General features: G+C 40.1%; 1 protein-coding gene across 1 annotated transcript; it reads left to right on the forward strand.

Moving 5' to 3' along the window:
• Positions 1-364: 364 nt before the first annotated feature.
• LOC104538123 (contactin-associated protein-like 2) lies at positions 365-17079 on the forward strand (the record flags this gene model as incomplete). The annotated part of the gene is made up of 3 exons (XM_010181206.1): positions 365-595; positions 15090-15161; positions 16880-17079. Coding segments are annotated over 3 exons (503 nt in total), but the record flags the coding sequence as incomplete, so codon positions are not given.
• Positions 17080-18173: the final 1094 nt, after the last annotated feature.

Here is an 18173-nt window from a genome sequence, read left to right on the forward strand (position 1 = left end):
TAGCAGCAGCTTCAGCTGGGAGGAGAGACCCTGGCAATGACTGTCCCTCTACCTTCTCTTTTGCCACCTCTTCTTGGGGAAAAGGTGTTTTTTCTCCTGGCCTTTTGTTCTCTGATGACTCCTTCATGCCGGCCTTTCATTTTAATGATAGCATAGCAGTGAAACTGAGTCACATCAAGGCCTGAAGCTTTCCAGTTTTAATCTGTAATGAAATGTAAAGAAACCTGGCAGGGTCTGACACATTCTCAGTCTCCTGAGAGAAAGACTTGGGAACTTAGTTGTGGGAATCAAGTGTTCAGACCAACCGTGCTTTCCAAAGCAATTTTTGATTAATCTTTTTTTTTTCCTCTTTAATTTCCCATAGAAATTGGGAAGATTGACCAAGATATATATAAATACAACACCCCAGGATTCACTGGCTGCCTATCGCGAGTACAGTTCAACCAGATTGCACCACTCAAAGCAGCTCTGAGACCTACGAACGCCTCCTCTCACGTCCACATCCAGGGAGAACTGGTGGAATCCAATTGCGGAGCATCTCCACTTACCATCCCACCGATGTCGGCCGCTACCGACCCGTGGCATTTAGACTCAGGTAAGCTGGGGCTCATGCAACATTAGCTCAGTGGAGCAGTTTGGAGAAGAAGTACATACACCTTCCTCTGTAAGAAAAACCAAAACTGAGTAGGTGTGATTGACAGGTGACTGTAGGACTATAATCACGGTAAGAAGTGCAAAGCTGGGATGACAGAGATTTGCCACCACTTAAATGCAGTTACAGGGTGTTTTCTTTGATTTTTTTTTAAATATTCCACTTTATTTTTCTTTTCCATAAGTCTTGCACTGTTTGAATGGTGAGTTTTGACCTAGCTGCTGTGATAGCACTTTCTCTGTAGTATTGGGTAGGTACTCAGCAAAAGGTTGCAAGTACAGATAAATAAGGCACAGTAACCTTTCTTATCCTGTGTTCCCAGTAAGTGAGTATGTTGTAGTCAGCTTCATACAAAAAAAGTAAGTCTAATTTTAGGCATAGATATATTTATATGATTTGTTTTCTGAAATGTCTGCTTTCCTTAGGCCATGTTTAATGGGAAATCTCATTAGTCATGATTGCATTCACCTCATGCTGAAAATGCTGGAAAGCCAAAACATTTTGCTGATCCCAGCAAATCCATCCTGCTGTGTGACTGACAGTCTTTGAGAGTATGCGTTGTGCCTAAATTTACAGGGTTTTTTTATCTTTTGCTTCTTGGGTGTTGGATAAATACTTTAACCAAAACTGTTCCCTTTAGATTTACAGGGTCAGGTGTATGTTGACCCCTCTCTTCTAGTTTGTTCTCATTCTGATTTAATTTCTAGTGGTGTAAATTAGAACCTGTCCTGACAAAGTTGATGAGTTTATAGTGGTATAAAACTAAAATGTTAGAGGAAAAACTGTTTCCATAATGATTTTGTTACCAATTAGTCTTTGCCTGTTGTGTTTGGGCATGCATCTATCTGCCAGTTTTTATATGAGAGGGGACAGGTATGTATGTCTATATTCAAAGTATTTGCCAAGGTCATATCTTTTGGTTTTGGATTATTTTACTAGCAATCTCAAACAACTTGCAGCATTTCCTTTCAGCTCTTCTTCAGTAAAGAAACAGAACAGAGGTCTGTAAGAACAGGCAGATATTCTAGGGCTGAGGTTCCCAAACATCCATACATCTTGGAAACTTTTGCTGAGTTGATTCAGCTTTGTTGACCTGGCAGATTACAAATGTATACAATTTGTTGTGGATTAATTGTAGTACTCAGTCATGGAGCCATCATGAAGAATATGAGGGAACACTCAGTGTGCAATTAGGTTGATTCAATCTGTCTGTTACTATCTGCTAAGTAAAAAATTCTCATGGTAATAGCTGGACTTGCCTGTTTCAGTCACGGGCAGCCAGAGCATGAGTGGTCCACCTTTATTTTGGTGATGAGGAGCTTTAGTAGGACTGGGAGCTAGGGACATCTCCTCTTGTCCTCTCCAGTGCTCCACAGAAGTAGAGGGAAAAAGATCATATTGCTTTAAAGACTTCTAGTGAGGGACTGCTGTATACTGAAGGGAGCAGCAATGTCAGGTACAAAGAGATTTCACAGCAAATAAGTAGCATTTTGCTGGGCCAGGAGTGAAAGAACATGCAGGTATGGATGTGTGATTCCTGACTTACACTCTGGTGACATTTCCATGATACAAAGAGGAGGTATCGCAGCAACTCATTCATCAGTATCAGGTAAGAACAACACAGTCTCTGTGAAAGCGTCTCTGGTAGTCTGACACAGCTATCTCTGAGTCTGAGGAAAAATGTATACTGTAGACTGTGTAACCTCACACACAGATGATTTTGATGACTGGTAAATGAAAATGTGTTAAGCATCACTTTTCATTAGCTAATTGGTAGTTTGCACTGAGGATTTTTTTATATTTCCCAAACCCTACTAGAAGACTTTCTGGCACAAATTGTGTTGAAGGAGAAAGTAGAAGAATCAGAGGTATAAGTAATGGTTCCCATTGGATTCCGAGCTGCAATAGTCTCAGTATTCTCAAGGTAAATTTACTCCTTCACTAAACCAGCTGCAGGGTTGAAGACAAAAAGCTCTTTTTAAATTCACAGAAACGTTTGTAGTGGTGCTAAAGCAAAAGACGGATGACTCTGCCATGAAGAAATGGTTGCAAAGAACATAGCTTTGAAAGCAGCAGTTACTAGGTACAGGGTTTCATATTTCATACACGTTTTTATCTGTAGTTTTTATTGTTATGTCACCTATTTAATTTTAAGTAGGTCTTAACAAAACATGAAAGTTGAGGACAAGTGGTTTGTAGTGAAAAGAGAAAGTTTTGTGGCAAGTATCATATGGTTTAAATCTCATTCAGTGACATACTCTGCACTCATCCTGATTTATACTTTGAGTTAAGTGTAGATTTATAGCTTTGCTTCACAACTACTGTGGAGTTGAACTTTGAGAATTGAAGAATGTCATAGGAAGAGATCAAAGTGTCCAAATAGGACAGATACACCAGAAGGCAAATTTAACGATCCTTTCACCTCTAAACTGCAGTGCTGGATCAGTCCTTACGGACAATTACTAGATGTTAAGCAGGTTTTGCCTGACAAGTGACCTACATTAAATGTTTTCCTTAAACTCTTCTATGTAGGTACTGCGTGGTGGACACCTCCTGCTAGCTGCAAATTATTTTTGATGCCCTAACAGAGAGTATAAAAGGAAAATCATAAAGACATACATCAGTGACTTGCAGTGGACCCTTAGAGACAGGTTCAGGGATTTACCAATAGGAAAACTTGTTGATTTGCTCCCCAGACAAATGGACCATATAGCTTCTTGGTTCATTGTCTTGCACTTTCTAGTAGCCTTGAATTCACATATATTTCATATTTACAATATTAGTTCTTTCTAAATTTCTTTGTCATTGTGAAAATGCCACTGCCCTCCCTCCCCAGCCCTGGCTGGCATTTTGCCATGCTGCTGGGATGTTATATTAAACCATTATCTTTGTTCAGCTTGTGAGTATTTTTACAATGCATCTTTTCCCGTTGCTATGGCAATCTTGGTGGTGATGAAACGCAGGAATTCAACAAATCATTCTTTTCTGGAATGTGACTTTCTGGTGATTTTAAAAAAAAGTCAATAATCAAACCCAAACAGATCATCAATATAGTTCCCTTCCAGTATTTTCCTCCCATCTGTATTATCTCAGTTCATGTCAGACAATCCAATTTGCCTTGGTTACATCAAAAGAAGAGTAGAAAAGAGGCAGAAAGAGTCCGTTCTATGACGATATTATTTTAAAATGACATATCCTACCTTTACATGTTTTCTAAACCCAGAGAATTATCCATCTGGCATACATTTTGAAACAGAAGTTATAATTGCATTCCTTTAACTATGTTAGTGTGCATTTTAATATCTACTACTGTAGCATATGTAAAAAAATGCTAATCACTAAGGGTTTTTTTAATATCTCAGTTCAAATCAGCAACGATGTATGCCACTGGTAACTGATACCTTGCTCATTGTAGAGAAGCAAACAAAAGCCCAAAGAGATTATTATTTTTGTAGTAAATAAACTGCCACACCTAAAATGCCTTGTACTTAAAATCAGAAGATGCATATGATTGTGATCTGTTGTTCAGTTTGTGTTTGTCTCTAAGATAAAGGCTCTGCAGTTTCCTAATGAAGTTTCGCTTACAAAGTTTTCTTATTTATACAAAAAAAGATAAAAGAAACCTATTACGTGTATGTACCTCTTAATTTTAGATAAAATGTGCTCCAACTTGCCAAACTACCTGATCCTGAGTTCAGTAAGAGATGCCAGAAGAGGCAAGGTTCATACAAAAGTTGACAAGCTGTGCTTTAGCACCTCTAAACTGCCAGAGCACTATGTAGCTGCAAGATGCATTTATTCAGAGTATGAGCAGAATGGCATATAGAGTATTTAATGCAGGATTTAGTTAAACCCATATTAGCTTCAACATATTAAGAATTAAATGGAGCAGGATTAAATGCTACATCTGCAATGTTCTTTCTAGCGGTATGGCTTTTTTGTAACTTTACATATTTAAACCCTAAAAGCTCTTTATTTTTTTAGAAGGTGAAAAGCCTTGCCTTGTAAGAATCAACAGCTTACTTTGAAACCTATACTGAGAGTGTCTGGCAAAACCATTGTATGAAGAATGCAGCAGAGTCATCGAGATTAAAACAGCTGCCTGCAGGATTAACTCCCTTTTTTTTACAAATTCATCTCTCTTCCTTTAACAAGTCATGGCAGGAGAGTGAGAGGGCTGAACACTGGCCATATAATCCATGCTCACCTAATTGGCCAAGTAATTATCTTTGTCAAGCAACAGACAGCAGTCAATTTGTGGACTAAGAGAAGATGTCACTCGTGCGTTACTGGTGCCAGTGCTGAAGGTTGCTTTACCAATTCAGGCGCCACCAATTGGGTTGCCATCCCACCCTCTGGCCACTGGTACCCACATCTCAGGGGGCAGAGCAGCAGCATCTGAGGAGAAGCTGAGTCAGATGTGCACTGGAGATGGGCTATGGAGATGGGAAATAGCTCTTGCTCTTGTCAAAGGCTTGTTATGAACAGCGCAGTGGGAAGGAAGGATTAAAGGCATTGCTTGCTGGAAAGCAGCGACTCAGCCCTCAGAATAATCTTAGGTTACAAACACATGAACAAAAGGGTTTTCTCCTGGCCACAGACATTGAAGGAGTTCTGTATTCATCAGTTAATCCAACAGCAGGGGGATTAAAATCAATGGTAACGTGACACAGCGCTCATTCTTTCCTCTAAGGATCAGCAGGGGAGCAGGGTCACTTCTCTGGGCTTTCTGCAAGTGGAGAATCAGGCAGGAGGGATGGAAGAGGTGCATCACTTTTGTTCATGATGCAGCCTTATGCATCTAAATTTGATCTCCTAGGTGTTAGCAAAATTAGAAATAGATGTGAAGGCAGTTGCTAGAATAAAATGACACTCCTCCTTTTTCAAGCATAGCAAGCAGGATTAGCTACCTGTACTGCAATCAGAGAATGATGCCAGATACTCTCTTTGAAGTTACTGATCACTCGAGGTGGTTGTGCTTTTTTAATGAACATAGCATGTAAACATTGGGAGGCTCTTTGTCTGCCAGTAAGCTAGTTTAATATTTATACTTCCTATACAAGAGAGGGAAGATGCACCAGGTTTTGGTGTATTTCTGTGATCAAGTTTTCTCTGCTAAGAGTGACCAGCATTCATCCCCAATACTGCCAATATAAATATTGTCTCAGAAGTCCATGGCCTTGACCTGAGTTGTTTTCAAATCAGGAAGGTGACATTTTTTTCAGACAGCCAGGGATTAAGTCTAGCAGAAACTCATAGCTCAGTTTCCAAGCACCAAGTGTTTCTTGCATGCAAGAAGGTAAGTGGTAAACATTGAGATGCAACAGTTTCTAATTTTCCCTATCGAGCAGCTAACTAGGAAGAGCATCTGTCTAAAATTTGGCACAATCAGTGCTTCATCCTTAAAGGGCTTAATTATGGTGCTTGAATTACTGTAAATGTCTCTATTGATTGAGAATAAAAATGCCTCCCTCCGTCTCACCTAGTTTCTTCACACAATTATGCATAGCTTTCTCTTAACTTTAAGAATATATAATTTCAGTGTGAAATTTCTGACACTCTGTCTAGTGTATCAGACAGCTGACAGACTGCTAAGCTTGTAAATTCTTCTGGCATTCACTGAGAGACCAGCATGGTAGCTATTTCGTAAGCAGTGATTTGAATGTTAATGATGCTACCTAATGTCAAGACAAGAAGGTGGTAATATTAAAAAGAGAGTGATTTCCATCCTCTGCAAAGACTATATTTTATCCATAAGTACTGACTTTAACTAGGAACATAAGGATAACATAAGGAACATTAGGAAAAAAACGGAGTAGAGAAGGAAGCATTTAGATGCCCGAGCACTTCATGTGGCGGCCTTCTTTTTCCTTTCCTTAGGCTGAAAAGCACTTCACTTCCTGTGTAAGGGGTTATTCTAGACTACAGTCAGGTCATTACAGCAATTAAAGTTTATTTCAGATTTAAACTCTCCAGTCTGACTCATTCCTCATCCCCAATCCAAGCCTTTCTTTTTTTCATAAGTGGATGAACTCTAAAAGTGCAGAACATGGTCTTGTTTATATCCTGGCTGTGAGAAGCCCGTTCTTCCATGACCTCAATTAATAGAGACCATCTTTTTTTCCCCCTCCTTTTTCATAGCTATCATCAGTTTACAGACATGTTTGGTATTCTTGCTTGTTGGGTTGGATTTTTTATTTTTGTTTTTTTTATCTTTGAAGTATTCCCTGTGGGTCCATTATCAGCGATTAGCTATATACAGCTAAGCTTTGATCAGCACTTAAGTCTACTGTTCCTTTGAGAACACTGAAGCGTTTCATATGCTACATTAATTATAAAAGGAAGTATTTGCCTTCCTTAACAGGTGAAATGTAAGCAGTGCTCATAAAATTTTCATGAAAGTGATGGCTTAGGCCAGCATGACTAATACACCAGTAGTTCTTGTCTGGAGTCATAGTGAGACCCAATGTCGGCCAGACATTACTAGCAGGAATTAAAAGACAGATGAGTTTAGGTCTTTGATGGATAGAGGTGCTCTGATGTGCTGCAAATCGATTGGAAATTTGGCAGAGCAACTGTTCAGAATACTGCTTCTGAATCAGAACTTGCTGAAGTTCAAACTGCAGATAAACACAATCCAAAAGTGGTCCTAAATGTCTGCTCTCCTGTTAAAATAGGGAAGAAAAGTCTGTAGTATACAGGTACCAGTTACTAAATTTAAACAGTGTTTTGGTCTTGCCTTCCCACTACTATATACAATTACTTGCTTGTGTCCAAAAGGAAGTGTAGAAGTTACTATTGGGAAATGACCGTCGAGAGGGGAAGCAGGAGAGAATCACCTAACCCATCCCAACAGATAGTGCAGGAATGTTTTCCCTGTTTCATATTTCACCCAGGACTGATTTGGGGGGAGTTTTAAGTTGCAAGGATGGGTCTCCTAATAAAGCACAAGTTTTTTCTGTCCCTTTGCTATGCAGATTGCTTTTGAAGACCAAAAGAAAGAATATTGTACTGCCCTTTCAGAGCAAGCCATTCATAAAACTCCATTTCATACTCTGCTAAAGAGTATGGACAGCAAAGTTCACCTGCAGAAGGAAGTTAAAGGCATGATAACACAGCCAATTCAGAAACAACTATCTTGACTAATTGGGTTGTCCACTCTGGTGTCTAGTGGGGAGAATTTGCATTGTCCCACTTCATTGACCATGGAGCGTTCAGCAACTTTTCTCCCAACACCGCCATTGTTCACTGTTGGCATTTCCATTGTTCACTCCAAAATTCATGCTTTTTTTAACAGAAACATTCAGCTACTCTTTCTTCTATAATCCTCACTTACTTTCTCACACTGTCCTAGGCATTTGCATATAGAAGAGCTGTTTAGAGAACAGTATTTCTATTAAGCCATCATTTTGGAGGATTTATTTAATTTATTCTCATTTCATGTTGGCATAAAAAGACACATCTGGAAAGCCTTCACACCAAAAATGTTAAAATACATGTTTTGCGTTTTCCGTCATCTCCGCACATGTCTCTCAGCAGAACACACTGGCAGCTGTCAGCAAAAACACTTGTGATTCAGTGAAAAATTCTTTAAAAAAAATGAACCCCTTCAAAATGTTTTTGATCTCACAAAATATATCTGACAAAATTTAATTTAAATAATTGGTCCAAATAGCACTAACAAGTTAGAGGACTGTTTTTGTCATTTATGAAGGTTTTTTCTGGTTTTGTCTCTTCCCTATCCCTCCCAGCCAAGAAGGTTGAAAAGGATTAAAGAAATTAGCGGATTTTGATCGAATGTTGAGAAATTCATGTTCCAAATAATTTGCATTATTGGCAACAAAGAGAAGAAGATGACATTTTTAAAGTGAAAATCACCAATTTTTCCTCTAAGCTGCATGTCTGTTCTGGTAGTTTCAGAATTGCTATGTGAGTGTACTTTTTCCAATATCCTGTAACTCGCAGCAAAAAGATTATTAATTCTGTGACTGTGAACTCTTTTATTTCCATAAAGACAGAAAAATGGTTTATCTTAAGGATATACTTGTAACCCTCTAACCATGCAGTTGAGGCATCACTAAAAATTCAAGGAGTAATGATTGATCACCTATAGCACACTAGAACAAAAACGACCTTTTACAAGCAGTATGGTTAATAATATCTTTTAAATATTTTGTAGTTGAGTAAGTGTGGGTATTTTTTGTTAAACTTGGGAGTGTTTAATGTTAAAAATAACTTCAGCTAAATTCTTAGTTCTGTACTTAAGCTGATGTATGTGGGACTTTAAGAAGACTCTGTAAACAGAGTCTAATATTAAACAATCCTCCCTCAGAATCTGGTCTCAAATGCCTGGAAAAGCAGGACTAGGGGTAGTTTTCCTCCTTTCTGTGTTTTCAGCTTAAAGAAGTAGAAAAAAAAAATAGATGTATTAATTTTAAAAAAATACATAGGCACTTTCAATACAAAATTTGATCTGGCAGCATAAAAAGACAGCATTTTTAATACTGTTTCAATTTTTTTTCTTCTTTTTCTGAATTGCTGTAGTTACTTGCCATGGGGAGCTCTTCACAGAGCCATGCTCAGGAGGAGAGTGATGGGTGGGATGGGCACAGACAGTGGGATAAGCAAGAAAGGCCGATTGGAGTCTGTGGGCTGTGATGTTCACCTTTGATTGGAGTCTGTGGGCTGTGCTGTTCACCTTTGATGTAGGGCTGTGTTATGGAGTTGTTTACTCCTGCTCTGTCACTTCAGTGCATGTGTTTAGAGGTTCTCTTGTAATCTTCAGGAAAGGGGTTGCAAGAGCGACTGCACATTAGTTTCTATTATCAAGAGTCAAGCAATTAAGTTTTTGTACTTAGAGTCTGCAATAAGGGGTGCTCTGTAATTTCCAACCACAGCAGTGCAGTCTCACCTGACTGGTGGAGTTGACATAATTTGACAAAACGCAGCCAAAGAGCTTGCTGTTGTTTTCCTCTGTGTTATCACCCTGTGGAGAAATGTGTTACTGAATGGGTCTGGTGTCAAACGCTTTCTCAAAATCCTAAGGTGCCAGTGAGGTTTGCTCTCTTTGCAAGCTCAACTCTTGGATGCCTGGCTGCAAAACTGAATTAGGAAGAAGGGGTTATAGTTCTCATCTTTGCTTTTATTTTATTATCTCACTGTTCTACTTTTAATCAATGTCTTAATACCTTGTGTTTACCATCTCCAGTTGTTCTGGTTGCTTCAGCTGGTCTTAATGATGGGAGAATACCTCTCAAAATTATGGACATTGGTAAAGCTGAAAGGTCACAGCAGCCTCAGTTAGTTCTAGGCTGAACAGACTCAGTTTCAAGCATTTCACAGGTTTCGTACATTGTTTTAGACGTGATCTCTCCCACCCTTGCTTTTTTTGAGAAAGCTAGACTGTATCTTCCGTTGTAACATGTTGTATTTTAACTAAGACTTGTCCATCCGGTATAACAGTTCAGCTAAAAATACTGTTTCCAATGACTTATATATAACAGTCCTGGTAGTGAATGTCAAAATGAGATTTTTCTTTTACTTTGTAATTTTCAATACTGCTTTCTAGCCAAAAAGTCTCCCCATTTGGTGTTGGTTTTCCCATTGCCTTTACTGAATACCCTTTTGCTCATTTCTCTGCCCACACCCACTTTCTGGACAACTTTTCTAATTCAACAAGGTCATTTTGCATTTCAATGTTGTGAATTTGCAGAAGGCTTTTATGTGGGATCCATTGTAAAAACTCTCCCTCTTAAAATTGCAGATGCAAACTCATGCCTACTATAATGAAGCAAAATTATCATTCCGTCTCTTAAATCAATCACATCTGTCTAATCCTAATTATGGTCTGCTTATCCAGTCCCATCTCCCCTTTCCATTCATTGAGTGCTGGTGTATTCCAGCTGGCTGTGGCAATGATTGTGCTGAGAATGCTGAATCAGAGTAGGTCTCCTACTGCATTTTTGTGGTCATTTAAAATTTCAAATGTCATTAAAATTATGGCCAAAACATGGATTTTGCCTGCAGTCAGTCTTTAATCACCCTTTTAGGTGCTGCAAAGTTTCTTTAACCCCATTTACTGTGAGACTAAGAACAGAAAGTTGAAAAGTACAAAACCAAGGTTCAGATTCTGTAGATTTACTCTGTGGTTATAGAAACTATGATGTCATATTCAGCAGCCCATGAAAGAGAGGGAAAGCAAAGTATGCCATGTCTTTTTATGTAAGTTAGCCTCAGGGTGATGGTATTTGAAGCAAACCCTGTAGCCTACTGTGGGAAGTCAAGGTGCAAAGAACAGCATCACCCAGCTTGGATTCTGGAAGGGAACCAGATGAAGTGATGCTCGTAAGCCACAGATGAGCTTAGCATTTCCTGGTACAGTTCAATCTGTCCCTACGCTAGCTGTAGGTTTTAGAAAAATGCCTTTGGTGTGTTCTGACGGCAAACCGATGGCTCAGTGCCACAGCTGTGTGAGCAGAGGATTTCAGGGAACTGGCAGCACATATCTTAAGCCAATATGTAACTTTTCCAGGATAGCTTAAAAGCTCTTTGTGTTTTGATTTACACAAGTGAGACCCTGCCTGCTCAGAGAAACCTAGGGAAAATTCAGAAAAAGCTCCTAAAGTAAGGGAACCTTTCCAGTACAGTCCCCAAACCAGGTGGGAATCAGCAGTTCGAAAGCAACCTTTGTAGACCAGGTAATAAAGGAAAACTGAATAACTGTATTCATGGTCTCAGCTAACAATTAGGTAGCACAGTACGTAGACCCAAACTGCTGCAGTATCCTCCTCACACTCACCTTATGTTACATTCACAACCCACTTGCTGTCCACAGGAGCTTTGGAGAGTAGCTGCATAGAGTAACTGCAGCTCTGTGGCATATATTTGCTGTGGGCAAGTCACGATTGGAAACTGTTGAGGTACAAGTATCACATAGTGCGAAAGGGCTTGCTGAGACATGTAGCCGGAATTAATGTCACAGTGATAATGGAAGAATCTGAGCAGGAAAGGGATGCTCCAAGCTGCTACAGAGAACTGAAAGCACACACTTGTCTATTAGCAACTCATGATGTACTTCTTCTGCATATTATAGCCATGCAAACTAGTTATTACACTGCTGTGATTTAGATTCCCATGAAGCTCGAGAGTCATTAACAATATTATCTACCCAGTCATTTAAAAACATTTTAGGAGTTACTCATTATAGCCTGTGAACGGCTCTCTGTAGTCTTCTGTGCTTTTACCAGAGCATCAGCATTGCTGTTGTCTCTTTTTCAGTCTGCTCTAACACATTCTTTCCTTGTTCAGTTTCTGAATTTCAGCAGTGATGGTAAAAAGGATCTCTTTAGTTGTCTTCTTGACAAAGTTTCTTAATATTGCTTAGAAGTTTCCATAGTAAGGTCAGAGATGAATGATCACATGTCTGAATGACATAACTGCTATTTGAAATACCTGCACTTGATGCCTGTTGGTGACAGTACTCTGCTGTAAAACTCACCTTGGTGGGTCAAGGAATGTGCCCTCATACGTTCTTTTCTGCCTAATTGCTGTGGGAGAAACTACTCTTTTGCGGTTCTTAGACCTGCAGCTCTTAGGTCTGTAGCTCTTTCTCATCATTTTAGAAGCTACTGCTGTACAGAAGAATTTCAAGGAAACTTCAAGTTATTTTCTTCCTCCTGTATCCATCTATAGTAATACATTCAGTAAAAAGCTGATATAGCCACTTCTACAGCAAAAGGTATTCTGTAACCCCACATTTGGCTGAGATTTTAGATATAATTTCTTAGTCAAAAAAAAAAAAAACCAACAAAATTTAAAAGCAGGTATCCTGCTGACACAGAACAAGAATTCATTAATTATGGCAATAATATCTGCCAACACTGCCTTAGGGGCTTTAAAACAAGATTCATGAGCATCTAAGCTCCTTTTTTTACTACAGCACTCCTGGTTTTCCAGCAGTTGCAGCAGGGCACAGTTTACACCATCTACAATCCAATCTAATGGTGAATTCTTGCTGAAATAGGTTGTCACCAGCCCAGTTCCTATTTCCTCTTTGTCAGAGGTGAGAGTCTCAGCGTGAGTCATGTTTGCTTGTTGATCCAATGGACTCTTCCTGAGTGTGTGTGATGACTGGATGCGATAGAAAGCAGCCTTGGACAGAGGCATCAGGGCCAGTCCTAGAAGCAGCTTTCAGACAAGATGAAGGATATAGCTTCACATCATGCTTCATGCTCTTCATTATCCTGCAGTGTGCTTCAGCAGCTGTTGAACATCATAAGCTGTGGTCTTCCATCTCCCAGGAATCCCCTGTAGCCTTGCTGTTGTGATGTGGCAGCTTGGGAGGGTTCACACTGCCATGAAAAGCAGCCTTCCTCTTTCTTCACGCTTTACTACTGCCATGGTCCTCGAAACAACCTTTTAAAAGAAGATAAAATATACTTTTCAGCTGTAAGGGAAGGAAGAACTATGACCATTGCTGATTTCTTGTGTGGGGACACAGGAGAGCAACTCAAACCCAAGTGGCCTGTGGTAGGACTTGTTGACTGGCTGTGGAGTCGCTCCTATGGCAAGGGGCCTCCTTTTGGCTTAGAATGGCAGAGGGCAATTTCCTTGCAATTTGGCAAATTGATGCTTTTCTGCATAGTGTTATTTGGCATTGGGATTTTTCTTGAGGTGCAGGGATGGCAGATTTACAGTTAGAGTTTATTTCCCCACTGCCAGATATTCTCTTTCAGCACTGCAAGAATAATGTTACAGACCCTGTGCCAAAATATCTCTGTAGGAAACATTCATGGTCCTGCACAGTAAGGTTCTTCTTTGGAGCAAAATCCACTGATACGGGATCAGATATTTATTTATCTTTTACGGGTTTTTTTGCCTGGTTTATTTCGGAGAGGTGCAGAAACTCTATTTTCAGAAGCCAGAGCACCAACAAATGTCAAAGGCACAAGTGCTGCTGGCAAAAACTGCTGGCCAGGCCCCCTCCACTGAGCCCTGAGGAATGCTCTCTTGTTTGGCCCACAGACGACCAGCCAAAAACTAACTGCTCAACACACAGCTGGTTCAACTCTTCCCCCAGAGCAGGCACACAGGAAGTTACTCTAGGCCCAAACCTCTTTTCAGGCCACGTGGCGAGCTGAAGCCATTCACTTTTTTGTGCAGCTGCTTCACGATACAAAAGGAACTTTATTATGGATTTTACTCCATGCTAACAGAAAGCCAGTTGAATTCCCTCAGCCAGCTTTTGGGTATAGTGAATGCATCACTGGCCTGTAAAATAAACTGACTTTAATTACTTTGATACAGTATCACCTAATCCATCAAGCAAGGAAAATACAGTTGGGTTTTAAATACTAACCGAATAAATAATTAATATATTTTATTATTTTAACTGTCTCCAGTGAAATACTTTTAACAATATTTTCTCTCTTTCGAAATTGATGCTATAATCTAGTGGCAAAGAAGGGAATGGTTGCAAGCACTCATCTAGCTTGATGGGCTTGCTTGCAGTGTCCAGTTGTTATGTCTTAACTATGAGGAAAGTGTTAATAGCAGGTTTAATTGATGGCGTTGCCTTTGAAGAGCCTCTGTGGTGTCTTCTGGGGGTGAAAACCAAGACCACCATCTAAATTCTACTTTAATCCTGTACATCCAGCTCTGCTGCAAGGAGTCTCTCCTTTTTAGGTTGGTGGTAGGTGGGCGCTGGTACATCTGGCTGTGTTTCCTCTACTCACCTGTCTGCTAGAGGCTCTCCTTTCCCACAGGCTCTCCTGCCTGCCATGCCTCAGCTCCTCCAACTCAGTGTCTTGCATCTTAGCTCCAAAACGCCGGCAGCGGCAACAGCTAAGCTGCCACCGTTGCACTTTCTCCTAGAGGAGCAAAGGTGCTGGCACTTGCTGCTTTGGGTAACTGCTCTGGGCCTCTGAGCAACAGAAAATGCTGCCCCTCACTTACTTTAGACTGTGTCGCAGCAAAAGGGGTGGGAGGTTTTCTTTCAAAGAGCTTGCAGTTGTACCCAATGGCTGTCACTAAATCCTGGAAACTTCTGGAGCCTTTCGTGGATAGTGGTGACAAAAGCAAAATTCTTTAAAAATAACATGTATGATCATATGTATTTGAAAGAAAAGGTTTTGTGCTAAAGAAACTTTCTGAATTTATGTTAGTAGGGCAACAAAATTACCTCCTGTATTAACAGCAGTGCTTACTGAGAGTATCTCCTTTATTTTAGCTTTATTTTTGTTAATAGAATGAAGCAAAAAGTTCTGATTAATTAGATCATAGTGAAAGATTTTTTTTTCTTTTCTTTTCTTCTTTAGATAAATACCTAGGGATCACAGTTTTCTTTAAATTGTATCTGAGGACATTTGGATGTATTTCTGAACTACTGTGTGAAGTTTCACTGCTATTACAATATAAATCTTTAATTCCCTCTTTACAGCCAGTGCTGATTTCCCATACAATGGTCAAGCTATAGGAGATGGAGTTAACAGAAACTCTGCCATTATTGGAGGTAGGTAAAGCACCCACTTTTCTAAGATATTTTACAGTATGACTGTGATGGTTGAATTGCAGTTGGTAACATATTCAAGCTACTTGCTAAGAACTGACTATGTGGGAAAACTGCATCTGTACAAAGTTAAATGGAAATTTGTGTAAGTCCATTCAGGCACATTGTCCTAGTGAAATTATTCAGTTTTAACCAGATCAAAATACTGATATTTATAGTTCACATATTAAGCATCCATGTGAGGATCTACTTTCCAGTAGTTACTTATGTTAACAGAGTAATTAATTCATATGAAATGGCAAGGACTCTTTTCCAGTTACAGCAGATTCAACATGAAACTGTCAGACACTGTTTGCTCCACGATTGTATTTTAGGGGCCAAGTTCTGCTGTAACTTATATGCTGGAGAGTCCCATTCAGTGTGATGGATGATGTTAAATAATACTAGAATTGGAATTCTGAATTAGCATTCCATTGAAGAAATTCTGGCCATCTGCTTCCAGAAATAAGGATCCTGATTAATTTTATGCACACATGCAGCTTTCTCTGCCCTGTCCCATAGTATGGAAGTGTTGCACCTTAAGTCACCTGGGAGAACTTTGCCACTGCATCAAATTCTGAAGGCATATTAAAAAAATAGTAAAGATCAGCCTAATAGCTTTCAGTTAGTTCTAAATGCATACAAAATGACACACTGATTTTTTTTTTGTCATGTAAAGCAACACTGAGTGTAATAGCACATGCAGTCTAGTGGAATTTCTTGGTTTTTTTCCCTGGCCCCCTCAAGGATCTATGTTTTTATATCCAGGTTTAGATTGGTTGCTTTAGTTTTGATTTGCTTTAATTTCATTTTTAATTTATATTTTTATTACTACTTAAAACTTATCCTTAATGCTTTGAAACTTTACAATACTAGAAGGATAGCATTGCATTCCACAGAAAAAATTCAGGCCACACCTGAACAGCTTGGCTGTCCAATCCATCAGTTAACAAAAGTGGCATAACATAATTCTGGCTGATTACAAGATTTTTTTAACCTGAGAATTTTTTAGTGTCTTCATCCTAGAAGATCCTCATTCCTGTAGAGAAGGGCCAAAAAAGGAACAGTGCTGGTTTAGCACATAGATACCTGTGCCTAAGAGAGTAAGATGTATGAGACTTCTCCATAACAGGGCTGAACCCCAAAAAGGCCATTGCAGGGACAGCAATCAAGGATAGGTCTGATGATAAAGCAGTTGCATCTGTAATTATGTGGAGCCAATGCCTACTGAGTGGAGTGAGCCAACAGTGAGCCAAGCCAATTTTCAATGACATGTTGAGGGGTTATGATAGACCTATATGGCCATTGACTGGAAAGTGTACATCAGTGACTCCATCCTTACAGAGCTGTCCAGACAGTGAGACATCGCGATTTCACCCCCGTGTTTTGGGAGTGCTCAGCACCTTTTGCTTCACAGTCAGCAAAGCTCACCTCTGTACATAGGTATTAATGTTGAAGTTTACCTGCAGAGTGAAAGTCACTAACAGACAACACTCAGTGACATCTTAGATGTAGCAAAAACTATATATAAATATTAAAGTAGTGGAAACCAAGCAACTGTGGTGATGTTTAACTGCCCAGGTAGCTTTGGCTTAGGTCGGAGGAGCTGTGGGTTCCCTTCTTTGTGTCAAAATCTGATGTTCTCCTTGCTAGTGGCATCTTTTCTTTCCTCCTTTGTGTAGGTGTCATCGCAGTGGTGATCTTCACCATCCTCTGCACCTTGGTGTTCCTGATCCGCTACATGTTTCGCCACAAGGGAACCTACCACACCAATGAGGCCAAAGGGGCAGAGTCAGCTGAGAGCGCCGATGCCGCCATCATGAACAATGACCCCAACTTCACGGAGACCATCGACGAGAGCAAGAAGGAATGGCTTATCTAAGCCCATGGGAACAGGGCCTGGGGTGGGATACGAGCTGGGTCAGGGTGGGACTGGGATGACTCTTGCAGTGGGGAAAGAACACTCTGCGTTGGATGCTTGAGCACACGTACAGTAAAAAGATCAGCACAACTGGAGAAGCAAGTGGCAGGAAAATACCACTGAGACTGGAGGAAAAGAAAATAATATCTCAAGCATTTAAGATACTTTTTAATATTTATTTACAGGAAATTGCCCCTTCTGTGTCCAAACAACTCCAACAAAGAGCAGTTTTGCAGCTTCAGCCTTGGTTAAAATTTTCAGTAATACCTGTCTATTTCTCTGTGTGTTTTAGAGGTGTTCTGGATACCCGTGACAAGAAACGGGGCTGGTTTTTTACATTTTTTAAAAGCTGTTTAAAACGTGGGTAGTTCTGTTCTGAAAACAAGTGGCAGACCTTTCTTCCTGGCATTGTGTTCCTTTATGGCTGGCCACTTCCCCACAGGCTGCCCTCAGCCCCGCACCTTGACGGTATCACCGTTCATTTTGGTAGCGTTGAACCAGGGGTTCAGGGCTGGGGGTGGGACAAGGAAGTGAAGATTAACACAAATCATACTCACCAGTTTTTCGACGTGTCAGCAGCCCATGCCAACCCTGGCAGGATCCATCTTCTTGACCCAGGCACTTTGTTAATTGCATACAATTCTCATCAGCAATGTTAAAATACTGTTATTACGACTGCTGCTACTACCAGAGAGGATGATCATAGAGCACAGGAAGCTTTGGGGTTTTTTTTAAATCATTATTTTTGTTGATGGTCTCTGAGGGAGGATGATGCTGTGTGAGTCTGCAGACCTAGTCTGTTCCTGTGTCTTTGGCAATGGCACGGGTGACCTGAGGCACGTGCCAGTTTAAGCTCAGCTCTGCCTGTGGTATATTGACACATACTGTACTTAAGCATAAGCATTGTAGTAGGGAATTAGAGCCAGACTTTGTTTGCTTCTGTTTCTTTTTTATAAGCGGTCACAGAAATGTTAGTACAGCTCTAGTCAATGCATTTGAACCCACAGGCTTCACATAAAACTTTTTTTTTTCCCCCAACTCTAGCATAGCAATTT

The sequence above is a fragment of the Mesitornis unicolor genome, unplaced genomic scaffold, assembly GCF_000695765.1.
Source record: "Mesitornis unicolor isolate BGI_N332 unplaced genomic scaffold, ASM69576v1 scaffold51033, whole genome shotgun sequence".
Lineage (NCBI taxonomy): Eukaryota > Metazoa > Chordata > Aves > Mesitornithiformes > Mesitornithidae > Mesitornis > Mesitornis unicolor.